Below are 26,178 nucleotides of genomic sequence, written 5' to 3'. Positions count from 1 at the left end.
GTGAGGATCAAATGAGATAATAATTATAAATCTTGGCATGTGATAAATACTATATAGCTATATCTATTATTATTATTATTAGCTATTATATTCCTCGTAGGGCCTAACATGTGGTAGATAATAATAATAACAATTAGCATTTATGTAGTTTTAAGGCTTGCTAGCATTTTACACACACTATCTTATTTTATCTTCATGACAACCATGGGAGGTAGGTGCCATTATTCCCATTTTACAGATGAGGAAACTGAGACCAGCAGAAATTAAGTTGACTTTCCCAGGTCGCACAGCAAGTAAGTGTCTGAAGCAGAATTTGAACACAGGTCTTCCTGACTCCAGGTCCAGCGCTCGAGGTCTCCACTGTGGCTAAAACCACAGCATGCTGGGATAGAAAAGATCTTACAGGTTTTAAGGTCCAAATCTCTTCTTTAATAAGCCATGATTCTGGAAGATTGTAGCAGAGCAGGGCTTTGAACCCGGTCTTCAGATTCCCACCCTGTGGCACTTCTGCTACCCTGTAGAATTCTTGAGAACAAAACAGTTATTTCTCATTGCCACATTTGTGGGTCATAGAATCATAAATTTGGAGCTAGGAAGGACCTTGGAGTTAATCAAATTTGAGCCTTTCTTTAAAAACTGTTTCCCTTAGAGATTAAGTGACTTGTTCACATACAAGTAGTAAATGGCAGTCAGAATTTGAACCTAGGTCTCCTGACTCCAGGAGCAGCTAGGTGGTACAATAAGATAAAATGCCAGGCCTGAAGTCAGAAAGACTCATCTTCCTGAGTTCAAATCCAGCCTCAGACACTTACTAGCTGTGGGACCCTGGGCAAGTCACCTATCATCTGAGGAATGAGCTAGAGAAGGAAATGGCAAACCACTCCAGTATCCTTGCCAAGAAAACCCCAGATAGGGTCACAAAGAGTCGGACACGACTGAAATGACTGAACAAGAACAACCCTGACTCCAAACCCAATGTTCATTCCCCCATACCACTGTGCTGATAACTCTAACTTTGTGAATCGATGACTTGACTGGATAAAGATTTCGTCTGGTTATGTTTTTTTTAATGTAGCATTGAATGATGGTAGAGGAATTAATGAAATTATCTTTTAAAGTCCTTTCCAACTCTTGCTATGGTACCTTGTATGACACTATAATAAGTGTTATAGACACAGATAGTCTATTATCCAAACTTATAATACAGGTCGAATTTCTATATATCTAAATTTTTTAAAGAAACACTCTGGAATGATGCTGCCTCTAGTTGGCACACTGAATAGAGCACTGGGTTTGGAATCAGGAAGACTCATTTTCATGAGGTCAAATCTGACCTCAGATATTTACTAGCTGTGGGACCCTGGGCAAGTCACTTAACCCTGTTTGCCTCAGTTTCCTCATCTGTAAAATGAGTTGGAGAAGGAAATGGCAAACCTCTTTCTTTGCCAAGGAAATCCCAAATAGGGTCACAAAGAGTCAGATACGACTGAACTACAACATTTAAACATGGAATCACCGTCCTATGTTTTTGAGAATCAAATTTAATGATATTCAGAGACTTCTTTAAGTTCAAATTTTAGAGAATATGTTAAGTGATCCCTACCAATAATTGGTGGGGGAAGATGGGAGAGAACAAAACCATACCAAGTCCTTTCCTAGACCTGAAATGAGTAACAATGTGCATTGGCATTTCATTGTTATTGTTCATTTTTAGTCATGCCCAACTCTCCACAACCCCATTTGAGGTTTTCTAGGCAAAGGTATAAAAATATACTTTCTCCTAAAAATTAAAGTTTGCTTTGCTTTTCACACCCTGGGGTAGGAGAAAAAAAATGTTTATTATTTAAGAAAGCTCCATGAAAAATAGCATGAGAGAAAAAGAATCTCATTTTGATGGACAGTAATGGAACTCCCTGTCTTATTGTTCCATGTGGTCCCCTTGGAGTTCCCCCGACCCTGGCTTACACTTGTTCATTGTGCCTTATCTGGATGAGGGTTTCTTTTTACAACAACAGCCTATATAAAGTGGAGAGAGTATTGAATCAGGGAGCTGGGGGGAAAACAGGAGTGGAGAAAGCAACATACACAGTGCATCTGGGGTGGGCCGAATGAAGCTACAGGACATATGACCAGCCACATCTGAACTACGGCTCCTGCCAGATTTTTGGTATGATTTCTACCTTTGGTGTGTTGTACGTCCGTCAGGAAGGATGGGGATGTGGGGCATTACACTTCAGTCTCTCTTAGGATATCATTTTTTTTTCCCACGCAGGTTGGGGTATGCTGCGTGCTTCTCCTTTGCTGAAAATCTTCATTCCAAGCCTACAGTGATAATGCCCTGGGCCCTTCCAGGATTGTGACCATCCTGCTTTCTTGGTCTGGCTGCCCGGCAGTGTCCACACCCCACAGAAGAGATGGTGATAAGGGTATTTTTCCTGCTGGCCATCTTTACTAAGACATTGGCAGGCCTGTGTACCCCAAATAAAGCAGGTACAGAGTATTTGGAAGAAAATGATCATAAAACTACTAATTCACAATACTATAGCTTTTTAAATTTTACAAAGTGCTTTTCTCATAGTAACTTCTAAGGTAGGTAGTAAATATATTAGTATCCCCATTCTATAGATAAGACAACTGGAATACAGTAAGATTAAGTGACTGGCCCATAGTCACACCATTACTAAGTGTCGGAAATGAAGTCTTAAAACTCCAAGCCCAACTGTTTCCACGAGATGCTTCTTTAGGGGAAAGGCCACCCAAACTGCCTGTCACTTTTGTCCCTATCTTAATATAGTCACAATTTGTTGTCCTACTTAATAAATCTCCCAAATATAAACAAGGCAGATATTGACATTTTTTAAAAACAAGAAAATATGCATAAAATAAGACTTTTGTCATGAATTTAAAGTCCTATAGCTTTTAGATTTGAAAAGGAACTTAGAAATCATCTCACCTAATCCTTTCGTTTTACAGAGGGGGAAAATGAGGCCCAAATAGGGTCATTTGCCCAAGGCCAAAGAGTGAATTGATAGCAAAGCCAAGTCTAGAATCCAGGTTTCTTGATTCCTGATTTAGTGAACTTCCAACTACTATTTAAAAATTATTCTCATCACATTTTCTCCATTCTCCTCTTTGGGCTTTATTCTTAAGCTTTATTTATTCTTGTTATTTATTTATTTGTTAAAGAGCATTAATTTTTTTTCCTCTTTTTCTTCTTTCAAATTGTCTGCATCTCTAGTGGATCAAAACAGTTTGAGTATTCATCATTTGTTATCCCAAATCATGTGTGTTTCTTTCTAGATGTTATTCTTGTGTTTTGTTATCCTAAAACCATCATCACAAAAATACCAGAGTGTCCCTATGGATGGGAAGTGCACCAGCTGGCTCTTGGAGGGGTTTGTTACAATGGAGTCCATGAGGCAGGTTACTACCAGTTCACAATCCCTGACCTGTCACCTAAAAACAAGTCCTATTGTGGAACCCAATCTGAGGTAAGGCCAGTCCTGGGTCAGTGGAGAACAGTTATTAAAACATGAAACAACTTAAAAAATGAATCCTCACAAAATACTGGACGTTGGGCATAGAATCACAGAGTTGAAAGGGACTTCTGAGATTATTTAGTTCAATCCCTTAATTGAATAGATGAGGAAACCGGGTCTCAGACATGAAGTCATTTATCCAAGATCACACAGGTGAAACTGGTGTACCAACTCAGATCTTCCAACTCCAGTGCAATTGTTTCCAACATTTCAATCCAGCATTTAGCACAATACCTGGCATGTAGCAGGTACTTAATAAGTATCCATTGACTATTTGTTGACTATGTACTTCATTTCCCTGAATGTCAGCAGATTTGCCCTCTGTTAAGTTTGAGGGAAAGAAAATATTCCTCCACAGAGACCTTCCTCTGTTTACAGAGAACTTTTTTGGGTCCTGGACCCCTTTGCCAGTCTAGGGAAAGCCTATGGACCTCTCTCTTAGAATAATGTTTTTAAATGCATAAAAGAAAGTACAAAGGAAACCAATTATATTGAAACAAAGTAATCAAAATTTTGTTTTTAAAGTTCACAGACTGCAAGTTAAGAACTCTTGCTTTATTTAGAAGGTCAGAATGTTCTGTGCTGCATTCTGGAATTATTTAGGAACTATGTTTTTGTGATTACAGAATCTCACCCCACCGAGGCAAATCACAACTTTCTCTGACTTAGGGTCTTAGAAAGTTGCCTAGGCTCAAAGATGCTTGTTGTCTTGCCTAGGGTCACATAGCTAGCTGGCAAGTGCCAGAGGTAGAAATGGAAAAGACCTTCCCTGACTCCAAATCTAACACTCTACCCACTAAGGTGCTTTGCCTTCCTGGCAACACAGTCAGGAAGAACATGATAAAAAAAAAAGTTATTTACTACTATTTCTGGTTCACGTTGGTATAGCTCTTTACATTTTACAACGTTCTTTTATTGTAGCAACCCCATGGGACACCACTGGCTCTGGGCTCTGAAGGCCGATCAAGAAAGCTTACAAAAAGGGAAAATGAGTTAGTACTGGAGAAAGAACCTGAGCCAGATGGGTATATGTGAAACATGACCTTGTAATGTTTTCAGTTCTTAATTTCTGGGGAAAGAGTCTGTCAGGGACTGCTCCAGGAATTTTGGCTCATATTATCCCAAACTTCATTGATGAAAATCAAAACCTTCCCTCTACAAATCCAGAAAGTAATAGCAAACTCCAGAGGCTGATCTGAATTCTTTTCCTCTTTGGTTTTTCACTTGCAAATGCTGTCCATTTAAAAATCTGCATACAAAACTCTCCATTCATTTCCCCAACCCATTCCTACAGCATCCCCAGGGTCACCAAGGAAACATGACCTTGTTTCTTCCTCTTTCTGACTCCAGTACAAGCCCCCTATCTACCATTTCTTCAGCCACATTGTGTCCAACGACAGCACAGTGATTGTGAAGAGCCAACCGGTGAATTATTCCTTCTCTTGTACGTATCATTCAACCTACTTGGTCAACCAGGCTGCCTTTGATCAGAGGTAAGTCTTCTGGGCAAAGAGGACACACAGCATGCATGTACTCTGGAGCCCCTTCCAATCTTGCATGTTTCAGTCCTTATGCAAAACTCTCTCCCCTTTCCAGAGTGGCCACAGTCCATGTCAAGAACGGGAGCATAGGCTCCTTTGAAAGCCAGTTGTCTCTGAACTTCTATACCGTGAGTTTTCTTTACTTACTACTTTTCGGTTACATTATGGTCAATATGAGAGACCCCTGGACTTACCTGTATGTATCTGTTCTTTCCTTCTTCTTCCCGCCCCAACATGTTCCACCCACTAGTTAAGGTTAAAACTCCAACATTCAATCAAGCTCTAAACTTCAGTTTAAGTTAAGCAGTTCAATTTATTTTACAAATGAAGAAGGAGCTTTGGATTTGGAATTAGGACAAGGGTTTAAATCTCAACTCTGTCACTTACTGATTGTATGATCTTGGAAAAGTCACCTAATTCTCTATACTTCAATGTATTCATCTGTAAAATGAGGGGTTGAGATGAAATGACCTGGAAGACCTCTTCTCGCTCTTACCCTGTGATTTTATGACTTGCCTAAAGTTACACAGTTGGTTAATGACAGAGTTGGGCTTGGAATTTGGATTTCTTGGATCTTGATTCCAAAGTTCTCTCTATTATTTCCACATTAGTACCTTATATTGGAGACCCAGATTATATTTATGGCATCAGTTATTTGAGTCTGAGTGGCAAGCTCCTTAGAACAAGGAGCTAAGAAACATTCCATTGATTAGGGTGAAGGTAAAGAGAGTGTGAGGAAGGAGTGAGTGAGTGAGTGTGTGTGTGTGTGTGTGTGTGTGTGTGTGTGTGTGTGCACATGTGTGTGTGGTTGTCCCTGCTGCATAAATCTGTTACTTGGGCTATCAAAAGCCTTTAGCTTGTCTCCTCTGTCCTCAGTTAACTGTAGTTATTACTGGTGCCTTCCTAATTTGAGACAAAAAGTAGTCCCCTTCTCCCAGCATCTGTTTTGTGTAACCTGCTTTGTGAACAGGCATACCAGATGTGTACATATACACACATGCACAGACACACATGAATTTGCGTTTGCATATACAACCACACAAATACTTTACTAGGGAAAGCCATCTCCAGGAAGGTAGCCATAGAATCTTGGTGGTCAAAGGGACCTTTGAGATCATGTAGTGTAAACCAGAATTTTGCAGATGAGGAAACTAAGTCTAAGAGAAGAGAGGAGACTTGGCCAGAAGCAGAGGAAGGAAAAGGACCCAGGGCTCTTTCTTCTATGAACACAGTCTTCTGTAGAAAATGTGTCCGTAGTTAACAGCACATCTAATTCTGAGAGAAAGGACCTCATTAAGCCTTTCTTGGCAAGCAGGCAAAATTGGTCAATACAATGTGGGGCTTCCAGGGCTTTGAAATAATGCAGAGACTAGGTGGTGGCAGAGGACAAATGCTCTATCCATATGGGATCTGGAGGGAATCCAAGCATGGAATGTATACATTGTGCAGAGTGGCCACCAACTAGTAGCTAAGCAACAGGTTGTATTAGCTTCCCACTTTTTTCTGGAGGTTGGGGTTTTTTTTGTTTTATGATTATTTTAATCAAACAAAATTAAAAAATGCAGAATCATCTGCTTATTTGGCAGGGGTTTAAATGAGAAAGATGACAATGTTCTTAGGAAGTCTTCTTCCCAGAGAATATTCCCTCCCTTTCAGTCAGGTCTGTCTATTGTGTCCCATTTAACAGGAGTGCAGGATATAGGAGGCATGTCCTCAGTGCCCTCCTGTCAGGACTTTAAGTTGTTTCAAAAAGGGCATCCTCAAGCTGGGTGGGGTACCAGGATTATACCTCAGATCCAGACTCTAAGGAAGATAAGAGGGTTCTAACTCTTGCTTCTTTCCCACTCAGTGCTGCTCTTGTCTGTTTAGCATTCCCCAGAGCCATGAGGTTTGTGGTTTGGTTCCAGAGCCTGACTCATGCAGTCATCTGCCTTTTGGGGGCAGGGCTGGTTTAGTCCACTTCCTTGGAGAGCATTCATATGTGTTGCTGAAGCAGCAACCAATCCTTGCATATATTTCCATCCAATTAGCAGGTCAGGGGCCTTGATCTACATTGCATAAGGAAATCAACTCAGCAGCAGAATGTTCTGAATTCCATGAGGCACCAAAGACAAGTTCCCAATAGACTATTTCCCTCCCCTCCCCTCCAAATTAGGAATTTTAATGGAAAGTTTTCCAGATTCTGAAGCCAAAAAGAAAATTCCTTCTAGGCTGCTTATCTACCTCATAATCTTTAGCCACACAAGAAACAGGCAGCAGTACCAGATATAATCCAACCCACTAAGTATTTGTTAAATGCCTGTGATGTGTGAGGCAGAGAAGCAGCAGACATAGTGGGTAAAAGGTTCACCTCAGAGCCAGGAGGACCTGAGTTCAGGTCCTTCCTCTGATATATCCTGGCAGTGTGATCTTGAGCTAGTCACTTAACCTTTTTATGCTCTGGGTAACTCTCTAAAACCATAAATTGCTAAGAAGGTGCCAACACACATTGGTTGTGTCCTCATCTGGTATTTCCATATGTCAATGAAATCATAGACCCAGTCCTTATTCCTATGTTCAAGGTACTATATTGGGAATTGGGGGTTACAAGAGTTAAAAAATAAATATATCCTCATCTCAAAGTGCTTCTATTCTACTCTGCTCCGGTGGGGATGCCCTTTGTTTATTTTTTTATTTTTGAATTTTATTTTGTTTATTTTTTTAATTTTTTCCTACCTACTAGTATTTTATTTTTTCCAAATACACGTAAAAATAGTTTTTGACATTCACTTTTTTTTTTGGCAAGGGAATTGGGGTTAAGTGACTTGTCCAGGGTCACACGGCTAGAATGTGTTAAGTATCTGAGGCTGGATTTGAACTCAGGTCCTCCTGATTCCAAGGCCAGAGCTCTATTCACTGTGCCACCTAGCTGCCCCTTCAACATTCACTTTTATAAAATTTTGAGTTCCAAATTTTTTCTCCCTCCCTCCATCTCCTCCTCCTCCCCAAGACAGCAAGCAATCTGACATGTTATACATGTGTAATCATATTAAACATATTTCTGCATTAGTCATGTGATGACAGAAGAATCAGAACAAAAGGGGAAAACTACAAGAAAGAAAACACACAGTGAAAATAGTATTCTTTGATCTGCATTCAGAATCCATAATTCTTTCTTTGGAAGGGGATAGCATTTTCTATCATGAGTCTTTTGAAATTGTCTTGGATTATCATATTGCTGAGAAGAGCTGAGTCTATCCTAGTTGATCATCACACAATGTTGCTGTTATTGTGTACAATGTTCTCCTGGTTCTGCTCACTTCACTCAGCATGAGTTCATGTAATCCTTTTCAGGTTTTTCCGAAATCTGCCTGCTCATCATTTCTTATAGCGCAATAGTATTCCATTACATTCATATACCACAGCTTGTTCAGCCATTCCCCAATTGATGGGCAGGTGATATATTTGGAAAAGCAGGAAGGATATGGTTAAAGTCACAGGGCCAAACATGAAGCTAATTGATAATCATTCTGGGCTCGAGTTCAACTTTATTCCATCCATCCATTCATTCAACAAACATGCATTGAGCACCTAGCACTTAGAAGGTTCTGTGCCAGCTACTGAAAGAGAAACCAATACCAGTAAGGCAGGTCCCCAACCTATTGGAGTTTATGATCCATTAGGGAAGATAATACAGATAGGCAGATACCTATAATATAAAGCAGAATGTGAAGGCCTTAAAAATACTAAGAAGAAGCATTGCTAGAGTTCAAAGGGAGAGAACACTTCACTCTAAGGGCATTGATGAACACTTCATCAAGGAGGTGGCCTTTGAGCTGAGCCTTGAACGATGGGTAAGTTTCAACAAATAGGTATGTGGGGAGAAGGCATTTGAGGATTTTGTTGTTGTTCAGTCATTTTCAGTTGTGTCCAACTCTTTGTGACTTCTTTTGGCAAAGATACTGGAGTGGTTTGCCATTCCTTCTCTAACTCATTTTACATATGAGGAAACTGAGGCAAATGAAGTTAAATGACTTGCCCAGGGTCACACAGCTAATAAGTGTCTGAGGCCAGATTTGAACTCACAAAGAGAGGTCTTCCTAATTGCAAGCTCAGCAGTCTATCCATTGTGCCAGCTAGCTGACCCATTCAAGGATTAGGGAATAATATAATGATAGATCAGAGGAAAGAAAAAGAGAAAGAGACATGTTCAATTAAGAGTGTAAGTAGCACATAAAAGGGAGTAATATTACTAGAAAGGTAAGTTAGAGCCAGATTTGTGAAAGGCTTTGAATATCGCCCAAGGAGGTTGGACTTTATTTGGCAAGGCAGTATCACAAATGATTTTTTGACAGGGTAGTGACTTAACTAGATCTGTGCTTTTGATAAGTTAAACTAGCAATAGATGTATAGTGCGTAGGATATAATGAAGGGGGACAGAGACTGAAGGAAGGAAAAGTATAGTATCATAGAGTTAGAAAAGACCTCAAAGGCAAAGTACAAACTCCTCATTTTAGAGACACTCAGGCCCAAAGGTGATTTGTCCAAGGTCACACAGACGATAAGTTTCTGAGGTAGAATGTGAATCTAGGTCTCCCTGACTACAAGTCCCATGAACTATCCACTAGCCAGTGGTTAAAGATGGGGCTTTGGAGCCCAGAGGCACAGTTGAAACTAAACAAATGTAGAAGGAATAGTTGGCACTGTGGGAGTGGGTTAAATAGACAAGGGAGAAAACATAGACAAGGTCAAAGGGCTGAAGGATGAGGACAGAGCCTTAGGGAATGTCTATTAAGAGAATGAGGAAGGAAGAAGCAGTGAGAGTGACAGGAGAAGCAATTTGAGAGATAGGGGAGAGAACCTAGAGTAGTATAATAGAAGCCAAAGGTAAAGAGAGTGAGAAGGAGGGGGTAATAAATGATTTCATCTTCCTCAAAGAGATCAAGGAGGGTGGATACTGAGAAAAGTGATTCCTTTTGATAATTAGGAAGTCATTGGTGACTTAAGAGAGAACAGTCTCAACAGAATGGTAATGCCAGGTGGTCACTGGGTATAAGTTATCTATTCAAGAAGTCTGTCAGTTAAGAGAAAGAGAGATATGGAATTTGAGTCCTGTAGTTGACATGAAACTGGGCTTTAATCCCCATGTTTCTGAACCAAGATACCTTCTTTTCCACTTCACCACCAGTTGATAATTAGTACTAGTTGAATGGACCTAGAGATTAGAATGTTGGAGTATATTGAATAAGCTAACTCACTACATAAACTTTCCAACACAGCCTGAAATGTCTCAAAAGTAAATAAAGATAGATTCATTGGACCTTTGGCTTTCTGAGTGGGTTAACACATTAAAGATAATTTCCAGTTCCACAGCTCCTAGGTTCATCACCATTCTTTGCAAGAGCTCAATGAAACAGTTACAGACTCAAAGGATAGGTGGGAAAGAATCTTAGAAATTATCTTAGGGGCAGTGCCAACATGGTGGATTAAAAAAAATTGCCTTGGCCCACATTCTTTTACAAATAAGGAAACAAAGGTCGGAGTGGTTTAATTCAACAAGCATTTATTAAGCTCCAACTAGGTACTACAGATAAAAAGATGAAAATGAAAAAGCCCCTCCACTCAAAGAACTTGTGTTCTGCTGGGTGAAAATAAATTTACACAGATAAATAAATAAATGCAAAATTATATATTTTAAAGATAAACACAAAGTTTATTTTGAGCAAGGAAAGATTAACAACTAGGGGAATTAGGAGATATCTTTAGTAGTAGGAGCTGAGCCTGTAATAGACCTGGGGGCTCTAAGAGGTGGAGATAGAGATGGATAGCACTCCAGGCATGAAAGACACTTTGCAAGGTCAGGGGGGTGGAAAGTTTTGTACAGAGACCATCTAGTAAGCAAGTTTGACTGTGAGGTAGAGTATATGAGGGAGAATGATGTGAAGTCCACCTAGAAAGATGTTTTGGATGTCAGGAAGTCAGGGTAAAAGATAGCTTGGACTCAAATTATACTGGACTTTAAATGTCAAATAAATTTTTTTTTCCATTTTTATCTTTAAAGCAATACAGAATTAGGGAAGGTTTTGAACAGAGAAGTGACATGGTCAGACCTGTAAGATGTAATATTCTTGAAGGCAGGGACTCTTTCACCTTTTGTCTTTGCATTGCCAGTACCTCATACAGTACCTGGTACCCAGTAGGTGTTTAATGAATGTTTGTTGATTGAATATTTTATCTCTGCTTTAAGAACATAAGTTTGGCAGTTGGATTGAAGAGGGGACAGTCTGGATACAAGGAGACCAATTAAGAGACTATATTAGTAGTCTAGGCTAGAAGCTATTGAGCTATATGAATGAAGAGAAGGGCCACATATAAAAGATGTTGTGGAGGTAAAATTGATGAGTATTGGCAACTTGCAGGAAATGAGGAGGGATCAAGGAAAATGAAGAGTCAAGAATGAATCCTGGGATTCAAACCTAGGTTTCTGGAAGGATGTTTTTTAAAAATAGGGAATGTAAAAAAAAAATAGGCAGTTAAAGATAATGATTGGGGGAGGTGGGGAAGTATATGCTATAAGACATCCAGGTAGAGATGCCCAGCAGAAAGTGGGTGATATAGAATTAACATTCAAGAGAAAGCTGATGGGGGCAGCTAGGTGGTGCAGTGGATAGAGCACTGGCCTTGAAATCAGGAGTACCTGAGTTCAAATGCGGCCTCAGACACATAACACTTACTAGCTGTGTGACTCTGGGCAAGTCACTTAACCCCAATTGCCTCACTACAAAAAAAAAAAAAGAGAGAGAGAGAAAGCTGATGGTTAGATATGTAGATTTGGGGTTTATCTTTATAGAGGTGACAATTAACTTCAACAGAACAAATCCCCTTAATAAAAGGATTTGTTCTGTAAAACTTGGACTCAGTCAAAGGACCTCCCTTTAGGCCTCAAGGCCAGGCCGCAGGTTCCCCACCCCTAGTCTAAACTTTCTTACTCCTCTAGCCATCTATACCACACCCTCCTGTGACCCTAGCAGATGACCTCACATCATCTTTTACAGCAGAAATTGATGACATACCTCTCTTCTCACTTTTCTTCTTACTTCTAATCCTCAGATTTCCTTAACATCGCATCATCTATTTTTCCTTTTTTGCTCCAGTTTCTGATGAGGAGATGGCCCTTTTTCTCGTCAAGGGCAGCCCTTCTGCTTGTACCTAACACGTCTTCTAAAGTCTCCTCCTTGAGTTTGGTCCTTCGGTCATTGCTACCATCTCCCTAATTTTCAGTCTCCATTACTAGTTCTTTCTCCTGTTGTCTACATGTGTCTAGATTCGTTATTACTGTCTTTCAGTTATTTTAATCACGTCTGCCTCTTTGTGATCCCATTTAGGGTATTTTGGAGCAAAGATAATGGAGTGGTTTGCCATTTCCTTCTCCAGTTCATTTTACAGATGAGGAAACTGAGGCAAACAGAGTTAAGTGACTTGCCCGGGGTCACATAGCTAGTAAGTGTCTGAGGCCAGATTTGAACAAAAGAAGACAAGTCTTCCTGGCCCATGTCTAGATTTACCTCGTGCTTAAAACAAAACAAAAACCAAAAATTTCACTTGGTCTTACTAGCTTCTCAAGCTATAATCCTACATCTTCCTTCCTTTTCAAAAACAAACTGGGGGGGGGGGAAATGCTGTCTAACTCTCTGCCTCAGCTTTCTCACCTCTTCCTTATTTCTTAATCCTTTTCATTCCAGCCTATGATCCTATAAATTAACTGAAACTACTGTCTATGGGGATCAGTAGTGATCTCTTTATTGCTAAAGCCGATGGCCTATAATGAATCCTCATTCTTTTGACCTTTCTACAGAGTTTGATACTGTGAACCACTCCTTTCCTCCCTCTTCTAGGATACTCTCTTTGCCTGGGTTTTTCATGACATTGTTTTCTCCTAATTCTCCTCCTGAATTTTCCTTCTACCCACCTGACTGGTTCTTCTTAGCATCCTTTGTGTGGGCATGCCACCAGGATTTTTTCCTGGGCTGTTTTTTTTTTCTTTCTGTAATTTCTCTTTTGGTAATCTCATCAACACCCCTGGTTTGGACCATTCTGTGGGAAGTTCAAGAAACAAACAGTCAGAGAAGAGTGAAAGTATTGGCCTGAAGAAGTGAGGGCTCAATTAAGATTAGATATTTGTAGAGGACCTAGTCAGCACAGCTAGGTGACTATTTCCAGTGCATTACTGGAGTAGAAGGGCAAAGAGGCGCATGGTGAGAGTAAGCTAGGGTTGAGGTATAGAATGGGATGAGCTTCCAAACACAAGGAAAGAAGAATTCAAATACAGAGAACAGGATGAAGTTGAACTGATTAACTATAGAGTCAAGATTTTAAAGGGAGCAAAGTGAGGCCAGCATAAGTAATGGCCTTCGAAGGAAAGGAAGGATGTAATAATTGGAGGTTATGATTAGGACGGAGAAAAGGTTTAGCAGAGGCAAGGCACTGGGATTAGAGAATAGAAAGCTGTGGTCAGATAGAGCAATTCCAAAGTTATTGATTATGCAGAACATTTACTGTCAATGGTGAGATCAAAGGGATGACCATTCCTGTGTATGACTGAGGTGCCAAAATGGGAAGCAAGGGTTTTTGAGAGGATAATGGCATGAAAATTGAAGCCCCTAAGCAGAAAGGCTGACATTAGAATAGAGAGTATGAGGACAGTGCATTCAATCACTAATCTCCTTCAGAAAGGAGGGCTTGTAGATAAATGACACTAGGATCTGAATAGGGTGATATATAGATGAAGTGAACCTCAGAGAAAAATAGCTTGCTAAATGATGGTAGCAAGGGAAAAGTCTAGAACAGGGGTGAGAAACCTGCAACCTTGAGGACATGTGGTCTTGAGGCTGAAGGTTCCCCATTCCTGGCCTAGAAATAACAATGAGGAGCAAGAAGCATACCTACTCCTTGTCCTGACCTATCTGGATTGGGGCATGAGGGAACATAAATCTAGTCCTGGAGATGGTGGCCAGGGATGTATTATCTTCAAAGGGGAGCCAGGTTTCTGTGATTGAAATGTGCAAATGAAAGGTACGTGAGAGGAAGACATCTCATATGAAGGACAGTTTGTTAATAAGAGAACAAGTTTCTATAGGGCAGAGTTAAAGGAGAAAACAGATTGGGATAGGTTAAGTGATTTGCCAGGAGCCACATAGGTAGTTTCCTCATTTTCTACTAATAATTCATTTATACTATGAATCGAACCCTCATCTGCAAATTAAAGGGATTGGACTTGACAGCCTCTAAAATCCTTCCCTGGTCTAGATCCTTCAAACCAAATCTCATTCTCCATGTATATAGTTGTGGGTAGCTTGCCTCTCCCTATAACCCAGTTCACCCATTGAAAAAAACGTGGTCCTTATCACCCACTGACTTCTCTGTAACTGGAAAGATGATCCCTCTGTGTCCTTCTTTACTCCCCGCCCCCCCCCCCGGAACTGACCCCTGAACAGTTTCTTTCACTGAGCCCCAAGCGGGCAGTCCAAGGGATCATAATATTCAATACATATTTCTTTCCAAAGAATGCCAAGTTCTCCACTAAAAAAGAAGCCCCTTTTGTGTTGGAAACCTCAGAAATTGGGTCGGATTTGTTTGCAGGCGTGGAAGCCAAAGGGTTAAGTATTAGGTAAGGAAACCAGCCCCACTGAAATTTGGATTGAAAAAGAAAGCTGCTTGCAGCCCTGTCTGAGCAAAAGAACATCTGGTTCAATGGTCCTTTGTTTTCCTTTCAGGTTTAAGGTGGTCCTGAACAGCTGCTGGGCCACACCTTCAGCAGACTTCATGTATCCCATGCAGTGGCAGCTAATTGGTAAAGGGTATGTACACTTTCTGATGGGTCATGGTTGTAGGATGGGGTCTGGATCCTTTTTCAGGCTGTTGGCTTTCATGCATTGAGAGGTGCTGGGAAGAAGAACTCCTTCCAGGTGCCTTAGCTACACCATTCAAGGAAACGGCTAAAGTTGTACTCCCAGTTTGAAGTAAATGTCTAATCACATTTAACCTGAATCAGTTATCCATTTAGAAATGGAGAATTATAGCTCTGAAGGTACAATAAAAGGCCACTGATTCCAATTCCCTCATTTTATAGATGAGGAAACTGAACTCTAGGGAGACTTATCCAAGTGACTTATCCAAGGTCACACAGGTAGTAATAATCTCTCTGAATCCAGAATCAGTGACCTTTTCATGTATTTGTGAGTATGTATTATATAAAGGGAACTGTCAGACAGAGGCCCATAGAGCTGAGACAAAATAAAAACATTAGCCTTAATTGAAGTCAGTTAAGTATTGACATCAATTATATATCAGGGTGAAGGATGTCCTGGGGAGGCAAGATATTTTGGATAACTAGTGGGGTAGAGCAGCCATGGAAGTCTGATTTCCAGGCAGAGTGAGAGGCATTGGATCATATCTGGACAGTCCAGGAAGATTTTCTTCCTTCTGGGGGCAGTGGGATTTCAGGAGCAGTTTTGATAGCTGTTTTATCCATATTAATGATGTACTGTTTATGAAATAGAGAAAATTATACCAACCAAATAACTTGGAGGATCCTCAAATGAATTCTTGGCTGGTATGGACTGGGGATAACTTTAAAACCTCTGATTCTTTCTCTTATGATTGCAATGTCACAAAGGTTTGCACAGCGAATCATAATGCTCAATGCTTTCTTGCTTAATGCACATTCATTATCCTTCCTTAAATCATCCTTACTGTCCCCATATTATACATGTGCAACATTGTGTACTTCTGGAAGGTTCTGTCTTTGACACAAATCTCTACCATGCCTAGAACATTTAGCAGTACTTTGTGAATGTTCTGGAAATACTGGTGCTGGGGACTAATCACAAAGTTAGAAAGCAATGCCCCAGAATTTACCAAACATTATTTCTTCCACTCTGATCAGGAAGAAAGATTAATTTTCTAGACTCCTGGAGAGAGCAGAATAGTCAAAACACCAGAGATTTCTCTTTACACACAAATTCACCAAATATGATTTATTTTGCAATATTCAGGTGACAATCACATATGGCCCTAGGGCAGGAACATTTGCACTCAACCACTATTATAAGTCACTGAGGGTTGGGGAGAGATGGATTACAACATTGCCTGGACCAATTCAGTCTCCCAGGGGCCCAGCGCCAGGAATTCAAAGTGCCAAGAGGAAGTAGGGCTGAATGATCTAAACATGATAATCATGCCTACCCATCCATCATTGCACTATTCATCCTGCTTCTTCCCTACCCCCAGCTCTGTTTTTTCCCACCAGCTAAAGTCATTATTACATGGCATGAGGAAACTCATTTTAGTGAGCTATTTTAAGGACCTGCTTAGTTTCAACCAAAGATCTCAGGTTTACTGACCAACATGGAGTTGAATTTCACAACTCAGTAAGTGTCTATGACTCCATCACTGGTCTGGGGCCAACACAGATAGAGGAACCACCAGAACAACCTTGAATTAGAGTTAAGACACACCAAAGGTTGGCTCTCAGCACTGGAATTTTCAAGTTTCTATTTCTTATTTCTCCCAGTTGGACCTGGACCTGATGAACCAAAGATTCTTGGATCATTCTCCTTAGGACCATAGGATCATAAATTTAGAGATAAAAGGGACCTCAGAGGTCATCTACTTCAACCCCTTTAGTTTAAAGATGAGGAATCTGAGGCCCAAAGGTCGTCCAAGTTTATAACCTGACATAGAATATCAGAACTGGAAGAAAACTTAGAAATTATGTAGTTCAAGCCCCTTATTTTAGAAATGAGGAAAATGAGGTCCAGAGGAAGGAAACAATTCTCCTAAGGTCACTTGGGAAGTCAGTGACAGAATGGTAAGAAAGAATTCATAGAATATCACAGTAGCTGTGCTTACATTTATGAACCTGTTTGAGCCACATATATTGAGTGGGAGAGAAGCACTCTGGAGGTGCATTAGCCTTTTTTTTGTCCTCATAGTGCTTCCAGAAGCAAAATATCTAATCTAATTGTCCATGGGCCACTTGAAAGGACAAAAGGCCCAATAGATTTCCTCTTCTTCTTGCTTGTCTACACACACACACACACACACACACACACACACACACACACACACACACACACACACACACACATACACCACATGGAATCTCTGCTCAAAGAAATAACCATTCTTCTGACTAAATTTTTACGTGACTTTTGGGGAGGCAGCATGGCGTATTGGAGAGAGAGCAAATGTGTAGATGGGAAGCCTGGGTTTCAAGTTATTCCTCTGATTCATTAGGTAAGTCACTTAACTTCTTAATGCCCCCAGGCCATTCTTTAAGACAGTTTTAAAGCAATTGCTGAACAGCTTTGGTAGAGGAAGTTTCCTTCTCAGGAATGAGGTAATTACACCAATGAGGTGAAAGGTTATAATCACCTCCCCCACCACATATAATATATGCACGTATATAAATGTGTATGTGCGTGTGTATATGTATAAGAGGAGAGAAAGTGAAAGAGAGAGAAAGGGAGAGAAAGAGAAAGGGAGAGAAAGGGAGAAAGAGAGGAGAGGAAAAGGGAAGGAGACACGGAGAGGAGAGAGAAATTGGTTTTAACTGAATCTATGAAACACTGTACGTGCTCTCTGATGCTAGTTGACATGTGGGTTAGTTTTGTGGATCTGATTTTTTTTCTTCTTTTTTTTTCTTTGGCATGCTCTCCAAGGAGGGAAAGAAACATATTGGGAAATAAAGGTCATATAAAAACAAAAAAATCAACGTTTTTAAAGGGTAGGAGACTGAGGGATGGAGCTCAGCCCCCTAGTCCTCCTACCTAAAGACAAGAGTTATGGGTGCAATTGGGGGAAAAAAAGCAAACTCTGTAGATTTGAAACTTCATTGGAAAAATGGTCTCTACCAAAACCCCTGGAATGTTGGTATGACTAGTTGATTAGACAAGGGGATTTATGAAAAACACTTTAAAAGGACAGCTGCTGTGTGAACTTGCTCTTAATCCAGCACTTCCCTAGTGATCTGCATGGACCATAACACTATGGGCTCAAAAGAGTGGCCCCCATTCTACTTAGTCATATCTACATCGCCTTAGGAGACCAAGCCAGGAATCAGTCAGAGAGTGGTTCTTTGGTTTCTGCTTCTCATTGTGTGTTTTCAGATGCCCCACTGATGAAACTGTTTTGGTGCATGAAAATGGCAAGGATCACAGAGCAACTTTTCAGTTCAATGCTTTCCGCTTCCAGAACGTGCCCAAACTCTCCAAGGTTTGGCTACACTGTGAGACGTTCATTTGTGACAGTGAAAAGTTCTCCTGCCCAGTGGTAAGTCAGTCTTCTATCAGTCTTCAGAGAGTAATTCTTCTTGCTAGCATTACAGGGTCAGATGCCAACTTGGGGGGAGTCCAATACTTGAAGGACTTTATTTTTAACCAGGGGGGATTTAAAATGGAATGGTGTTGTAGGTCAATGGAAATTCTTCCAGAAAGAAAGAGCACTAGGTTAGAGTTCAGGGACCTGGGCCTGCCGCTAGTGACCTCAAATTAATCTCAAAACTGAGCCTTACTTTCCTCGTTTGTGATAATGATGATGGTGGTCATGGTGGTGGTAGTAGTGGTGGTAATGACGATGATCTGAGGGTTGGAAAGGACCTCAAAGACTAGTTAGTCCAATTTGTACATGAATAGGAATTTCCTCTATTGCATAACTAAAAAATCATCATCTACCCTCTGTCTGAAGACCTCTGATGAAGGGGAAGACTACCTCCTGAAACAGTTCTTTGTTTTTTGGAATGGCTCTGATTTTTCATAAGATTTTCCGTATGCCATATTCCTTTTTGCAACTTTCCACTCTGTAGCTAAGCCAAACTATTGATTATCTCCAATTTATCATATACATATATATATATATATATATTTATACATACACACACACACACACATATACATATATATATATATATGTTTGTAAATAGTTATTTTCACCTGTCATCTCCATTAGACTGAGTTCCTTTAGAGCAGGGACTGCTTTTTGCCTTTCTTTGTAACAATGCTTGGCACAGCGTAGGAACTTGAGGCCCTTTACTGTTATGGTTGCAGACCTCTGGATTCTCTTCAACCTACCAATGCCCTTCCTAAACTGTGTTCCTTTTACTTTCCTCCACACATTCTATGATCTAGCTATCCCAGATTACTTGCTGTTCCTTGAACAAAGCACTCTGTCTTCTGTCTCTATGCTTTTGTACTGGCTGACCCTATGCCTAGAATGTTCCAGCCACTCACCTCCATTTTCTGGTTTCCCTGGCTTTGTTCAGTACTTGGTTCACGTCACACCTTCCAAAGAAAACCTTCCCTGGTTCCCAGAGTTGCTTATCCTTCCCCTCTCAGATTGCCTTCCATCTATTATGTATGTACTTTATCCGTTCCTAATAATTTACATGTTATCTCCCCATTAGAATGTGAGCTCCTTAAGGGCAGGGACTGTTTTGCCCTTCTCTTACTTAGTACAGTGTCTGGCACATAGTAAGTCCTTAATAAATATTTGTTAACTAGCTACGTCATAGTATAGTATAGTATAGTATAGTATAGTATAGTATAGTATAGTAGTATAGTATAGTATATATAGTATAATATGGTGTGGTGTGGTGTGGTGTGGTATGGTGTGGTATAGTGTGGTGTGGTATGGTGTGGTGCGATGTGGTGTGGTGTGGTGTGGTATGGTATGATATAGTATAATATAGCATACTCTATAGAGATATCACTATGGCAAGCTGGATATACTGCTTTGAATTCATAAAAATTATCTCAAAAATCTTAGGGCAATTTTAAGCTATTAAATTTAAGCACTAAGATTTTGGGGATATCCTGTGTTTGGAGATCTACTGCTAAGGAGTCAGTGGACTTTGATGTTTCAACTTCCCTCCTTCCTCCTTAAGGAAGTTCCTGTAGACTTCAGTTGATGATTTTTTGACAGCTTGTTAATAGCCAAATATGTCCACCAGCGAAGTAAACTGTCTCTGAGAAAGTGAGTTCCTAGTCACAAAAAGCATTCAAATAGAACTTAGGTGACCTTGTTTGAACTCATACCATCAAGAAATAGAATGTGAAGCTCTGGGCTGTTATCTTGGCTGGTTTACTTGGAAGGAAAAAATTAACCAAGGTCATATTTTGCAAGCATGCTCTTTGAGGGCCATTGAGATCAAGGTCAGAGGGGCCATAAACCTTGCTTCCTGTCCCCAAGGGCAGATGGTCCAAACACAAAGCTACCACTGTCTTCCATGGGAACTCTTTTACAAGTCCCCCTGGAGTCTGGAAAGCTAAAACAGGCACAAACTCAGCAAGCTATCTCTTCCTCCAACTTTTGTCCTTTTTTTCAAATTAGAGAGAAAATATAGGAATACATTGGAAAACAGGAATATTTGATCTTTGAGGGACTTTACAGATCCCTGAGTCCTCTAACCCCATTCATTTTACAGATGAAGAAGCAGAGATGCAGAGAAGTAAAGACACTTTCTTAAGATAGCAAATATGAGTAATAACAAAGTCAAGACTAGTAGCCCAGTCCTCCTGACTTCTAGTAGAATGCTTTTGAAGTAATCATTTAGAAAAAAAAAAAAGCCCTGGCTCACTTTTTTTAAGTACCCAATTTAAAATTTCACTTTATTGGATTGAGAGGCAGTATGGTATAATGGATATATTCCAGACTTGGTGTCAAGAAGACCTAGGTTCAGAGTGACCCTGGACAGGTCACTTACCCTTTGAGTATGCCCACCTAGGAACCCTCTGGGACTATGGGTTGAAGTTGCTATGCATTGACTGAAAGCATTTTCTCACTAGGCACTCCCTACACCAAAGAAATCCCAGGCCCATACCAAAAAAAAAGATAGATAGATAGACAGACAGACATAGACATAGACATAGACATAGACATAGACATAGACATAGACATAGACATAGACATAGACATAGACATAGACATAGACATAGACATAGAGGCACCACCAAGTAATATATTGCTTCAGTATGCATCTCCTGGAGTATGGCACATGCAAGAATTGATTTGGAGTTGACCCTAAGGTGAATAATTTAGGAGGATAGGATAATTGAATTAAATGTACACTGTAGAAACCCCCTAAAATTCTATAAGTCACCTTCTTCTTAGACCCCACCCAAAGAGAATTAGTCCCTCACTGAAGCCCCCAAGGATGTCTTCCTAAGACAGTCTTGCTTATAAGGCAGGTCTGTGGCACAAACCCAGAGGACAGACAGCATTGAAAAGGTTGAAAAGGACTTGCTAGAGCATATTAAGCTAGGATGGTAATTGTGTGATTTTTAAAATTTAATGAAAATATTGCTTTCCTCTTTCTTTTTTACTTCATTTCCCTAAAGATGGTTTCATTTCTCCTTCTTTACTTCTATGGCTCTACATAGTCACTGTTGGCTTATAGTCATACAAAAATATTTACAGGCAATATCAAGAACTAAGAACATAATACCTAAACTCAGGTTTCAGTGGGTGGGAGGGGCTAAAAATTAAACTATATGGGCAAAATACTCTTCTAGACATCTCAATTTGATTTAGTAAGTGGGGACTTTTAAAAGCCATTTGTTTCCCAAGCACTGATTGAAAATCTAATGTAACAGTTCTCAAAGTTTGGCCTATAGCCCCCTGGGGATCCCTGAGACCCTTCCAGGGGGTCCTTGAGGTCAAAACTATTTTCATAATAATATAAATATTAAAATACTCCTTCCCCTATTTTTCAACTACATAACTTTGTGAGGCCAGATTTTCTTCACATATTTAAACCAAAACATTTCACAACAGATTTGACTTAGAAGCAGATATGAGAATCGAGCTATCTTCTATTAAGTTAGATAATAGCTTTGCAAAAATATGAAAAATGATGCCATTTTTCTCGCTATTTTGAAGTTTGGAAAGTATAATTATTTTTATAAAAATATGTAATGTTAACAGGTAATGAATTTATTGCTTTAAAATAAACTAATACATATTTTAAATTTTTTATCACTTTTAATTTCTGCCACCAAAAACATATAAACAAAAACTATTTGGGGCCCCAATAATTTTTAAAAGTGTAAAACAGTTCTGAGATAAAAAGTTTTGAGAGCCACTGGTCTAACATGTGCAGAGAAAGCACTGGACTGGGTGTTTTCCTCAGAGATAAAATGTTGTCAGTATACAGAGTTTTACCTTATTACCTCTGCTGCAAGAAGTCTCAAGAATGACCTGAATGTTTTTCCCAGTCTTTAACTCATCCTAATGTGAGAATAACTTTCCTTGAGTGTTAGAAATACTGAACATTTCATCATGAACAGGGTTTGAAGTCAAGGCTCTGGATTTGAACCTCTGACTACCTATGTGACCTTGGACAGATCAATTCACCTTTATGGGCCTCAGTTTCCACATCCATAAAAAGTGGGTGTTGGATTAGATCAGCTCAACACTCTTAAAAATTATTGCAGACCACCTCAAAGAGCTTTTATGTGGGTTATATCAATTGATATTTATCAGATTTTAAGTTAAAATATCTTAATATTATTATGAAAATAGTTTTAAACTTGTAGACTCCCTAACATTGCTTCCCTTCCTGTGTGCTGAGCTGGAGTCTTTCTTATTTATAGATTACTTTGTAGTGGGATTTCATTTTTTAAAATGTTCAAAGTCCAAATCAAAAGAATGCAGGCTTTGTTCCACTTGTTTTTTCCCTTCCTCCCCTACTCCCCCCATCCCCCACCCCACAAGCTTAGTTGTTTCACTCTCCTTGGCATAGCTAAATCACTGGATTTGTGCAACTTCACCTTTTATGCCAGAAAAGTGGATATGAAAACAAGCAACTCACTGAGAGCACCTTGAGGGCAGGTCCTGTTTTCACTTTTGTCTTTGTATTCCTAGCCCTGTTATGTGACAGAGAAGTACCGGGTAAATGCTTATTGAATTGTGTTGAATTGAATTTTCTACTAGCTAGGAAGTGTGGGAGGCCAATCTACTGCCTGGCAGATAATTTGTGTTTTTTCCTAGGTTAAAAAAAAAGTGTCTAGTAAATAGTTTTACTTTTATTAATTTAATTTTAAAATAAATGACTACTAAATATTTTCATAGGCTTGTATCATTTTCTAAGATCTCTTCTTTCCTCTCCTCTATTCCCTTCTCTTCTCCTCTCTTCTTCTCTCCTCTCCTTTCTTCTCTTCTCCTCTACTCTTTTCCTCTCTTTTTATCTCCTCTTTTCTCTTCTCCTCCCTTCTCTCCTTCTTTTCTCTCTTCTCTTCTCCCCTCTCTTACTCTCCTTCCCATTCTTCTCTTCCTCCTCCATCTCCCCCACCCTATTTCCTATTCAGACCTGTGACAAAAGGAAGCGATTCCATGAAGAGACTGGAGGAGTGTTAGTTGTGGAACTTTCTATCCGTAGTAAGTACTTCTGATTTACAAACAATCTGGGGTCATCATTAGTCGTGTTGTGCCTGAACCCACAAGCGGTGGGAAGATTTGTACTAGCTTGTCAAGACAGTCTTGGTGGTGGACCTTTTCTTCTACCTAATGTTAGCCCTGGTAGCAAGTCGATACAACTGAATTGGCTATGCTGAGCCATAAACCCCATTTAAGGATACCTGTAAATGGTCAATAGAATCTCTTGAGACTCCTCATTGCATACCAAAGCTTGTCGCTCTATCATGAAAAAATGTTCTGTACTCTCTCAGGACTGACACTTTTTATCTTGGTACATATGAGCCCTTAGCATAGAGCTTTGTATACAATATGAACTTAATCAGTGTTTGTTAAATGAATGAGTGGATGGATGAATAAATGAATGAATGTCTTGAAGTTCTATCTAGGTTATAGGATGTATCTGTTCTGCAAACAAAATTCTCTGGAGGATACAAACGTCCTGATAGCCTGGAGTACATTTTTTTAAAAAATGAAAACAAAATGTAGCCTACTGCTTTCACTTTTGCTCAAGACATTATGTTAAGGTACCTTCCCTATAGGAAATTTTCTTTTTTAAGATTACAATTGTGTTTTTTCCACTTAATGTAGGCCGAGGCTTCTCCAATCATTATGCTTTCTCAGGTAAGAAAGTACTAGACCTTGAAGCAATGGGGTTCTGTTTGCTTGTACGTCACTTAGATTTGCACTAAAAACAAGATTTATTTCACTTTGGTCCCGACAAAGCCTTCCAGGACTATGAATTAAGTTCCTTTAAAATTTTTAATTTTAATAAATTTTCATTTAATTTTAATTTTTTTTAAAAAGTACCTCTACCATACTATGAAAGTTGTTTCTATTGTGCAGGTGGGGAAGTAAAATGGAATAATTTCACCACCTAACCCTCAGCACCAATGTTAACCCATCCTTTCCCCATCCCTGACCTGACAGAAATTGAAGGCCTCTGAGGAGACAGAAGCAAGGCAGGGAGAAACAGGAAAGTAAGAGGAGCTGAATGAGGTAATGAGAGAAGGACAGGGTGGGAAAGAGCAGAGGCCATGAGGGGGAAGGAGAGTTAGAAGTGATCCAGAGTGTTTGTATTGGGACCTAGAGGAAAAAGAAGGCAGAAGAGAGCAGGATATTAGAGAAAAGGAAGAAGGCATGAAGAAAAGGGGAGGAAAAAGAGGAGAGGAGGGAGGGAGGTGAGGAAGAAAAAAGAAGGGGGCGGAGCAGTCGATATTAACAGGGAGAGAAGAGGGAAGGAGGAAAACTAAGGAAAAGAAGAGAGGGAGGAGGGGGTTGGGAAAGGAAGAGGCAGAGGAGAGGAAGACAGAGGATGGGAGGGGGAGGGGAGAGGGAGGTGGGAAGGAGAGGAGAAGGGGGACAAGCGGGGGAGGAGGAGCTAGAGGCTGAGGTGATTTTGAGCAGTTTCTAGGAGGAAGTTTCAGCTGCCAAAATCCTTGTTCTCTGCAGCACTCACTGTTGAGAACTGTTTACATTTCACTGAAGGCCAGACATTGACACCAAATAAGGGACTTTTAATTCTAATTCCTGTTTGTCCTTGCTGTGAAGCCTCTCGGATGTCCTAAACATACAATTTTAGTTTGATTTCTGTGAGCTGCAATGCCTGAAAAGTTGTATGTGAATTGATTCTTTGTAAAAACCCATCCAATTTTTAAAAGATTGGAGGAGCTGGTTACTTAAAGGAATCCTAGGAGTCAGTGGATCCTTTATTGAAATAGTCATCTCCTATTTTAGGATTTGTAAGTTTGGACTCTAATATAGCTAGTATGCTGTACATCTGCATGACTGTTTTTTTAATCCTTTCAATTTCCCAGGATCTTAGGAAGAATATTTGATGGAACTCAGGGTGTTTAGCCAGGAAAAGAGATTGCTTAGATGCAGGGACAAATCCCCTTGGATGTGGCCTTTTGACTGAGTCCAGATTTTACAGAGCAAATCCTTTTATTAAGGGGATTTGTTCTGTGAAGTTTGGATTCAGTCAAAGGGCCCCACTTGAGGACCTAGAGGGCCACATGTGGCCTTGAGGCCACGGGTACCCCTCTGGGGAACACGGAAAAGGGAAGAGACTGTGTTTCTCTAGAGAGCAGAACGAGGATCAATGCATGGAAGTTACTCAGGGACAGACATAAGAATTTTCTAACAAGAGCTGCCCCCAAATAGAATGAACTGCCTTGCAAAGGAGGGAGTTCTCTCTCACTGGAGGTGTTCAAGCAGAGATGAGATGACCACCAGTGAGGGACCTTTACAATCCCTTCCAATTCTGAGTCTATAATTCTAATAAGATTCAACTTTTTAAAACCTAAACAAAATCCCACCTTATTGGATTTTGTAGAAACTTCCCTCAAACCTTACTCAGATGTCCTCCATTAGCTGGCAGCCATCACTTCACTTTGTTGCATCATCTGAGCAAGCCCTTTCCCCTTCCTAGGCCTCAGTATCCCCCTGTAAAAAGGAGAAAATTGGACCACTTGAAGTCTAAAGCACCATCTAGCTCTGTGTCAGGGGTTCTAAGCTTTTTCCTATGGTTGGTTTGCAGAGATTCTCTATCACCTGGTCTTCATGCTTGGCTTCTTCGCTGTGGTAGGAGACCACACAGCATCTGTGGCCCCCTGATCCAAGGTCACCCTTTGCTGATGACAAACTCATGT

General features: G+C 40.1%; 1 protein-coding gene across 1 annotated transcript; it reads left to right on the top strand.

Annotated features, from left to right (window-relative positions):
- The first annotated feature begins 2,414 nt into the window (after positions 1–2,414).
- TECTB (tectorin beta) lies at positions 2,415–26,178 on the top strand. Its single transcript, XM_020988019.2, has 10 exons — positions 2,415–2,490; positions 3,301–3,491; positions 4,890–5,032; positions 5,136–5,208; positions 14,623–14,726; positions 14,833–14,916; positions 18,229–18,391; positions 23,422–23,491; positions 24,119–24,151; positions 26,067–26,178. The coding sequence occupies exons 1-10, from the start codon at positions 2,415–2,417 to the stop codon at positions 26,141–26,143; spliced, it is 1,014 nt and encodes a 337-aa protein (XP_020843678.1). The 3' UTR covers positions 26,144–26,178.

Source organism: Phascolarctos cinereus, unplaced genomic scaffold (assembly GCF_003287225.1).
Source record: "Phascolarctos cinereus isolate Bilbo 61053 unplaced genomic scaffold, phaCin_HiC Scaffold_3;HRSCAF=262, whole genome shotgun sequence".
NCBI lineage: Eukaryota > Metazoa > Chordata > Mammalia > Diprotodontia > Phascolarctidae > Phascolarctos > Phascolarctos cinereus.
This window is presented reverse-complemented; position numbering and strand designations above follow the sequence as displayed.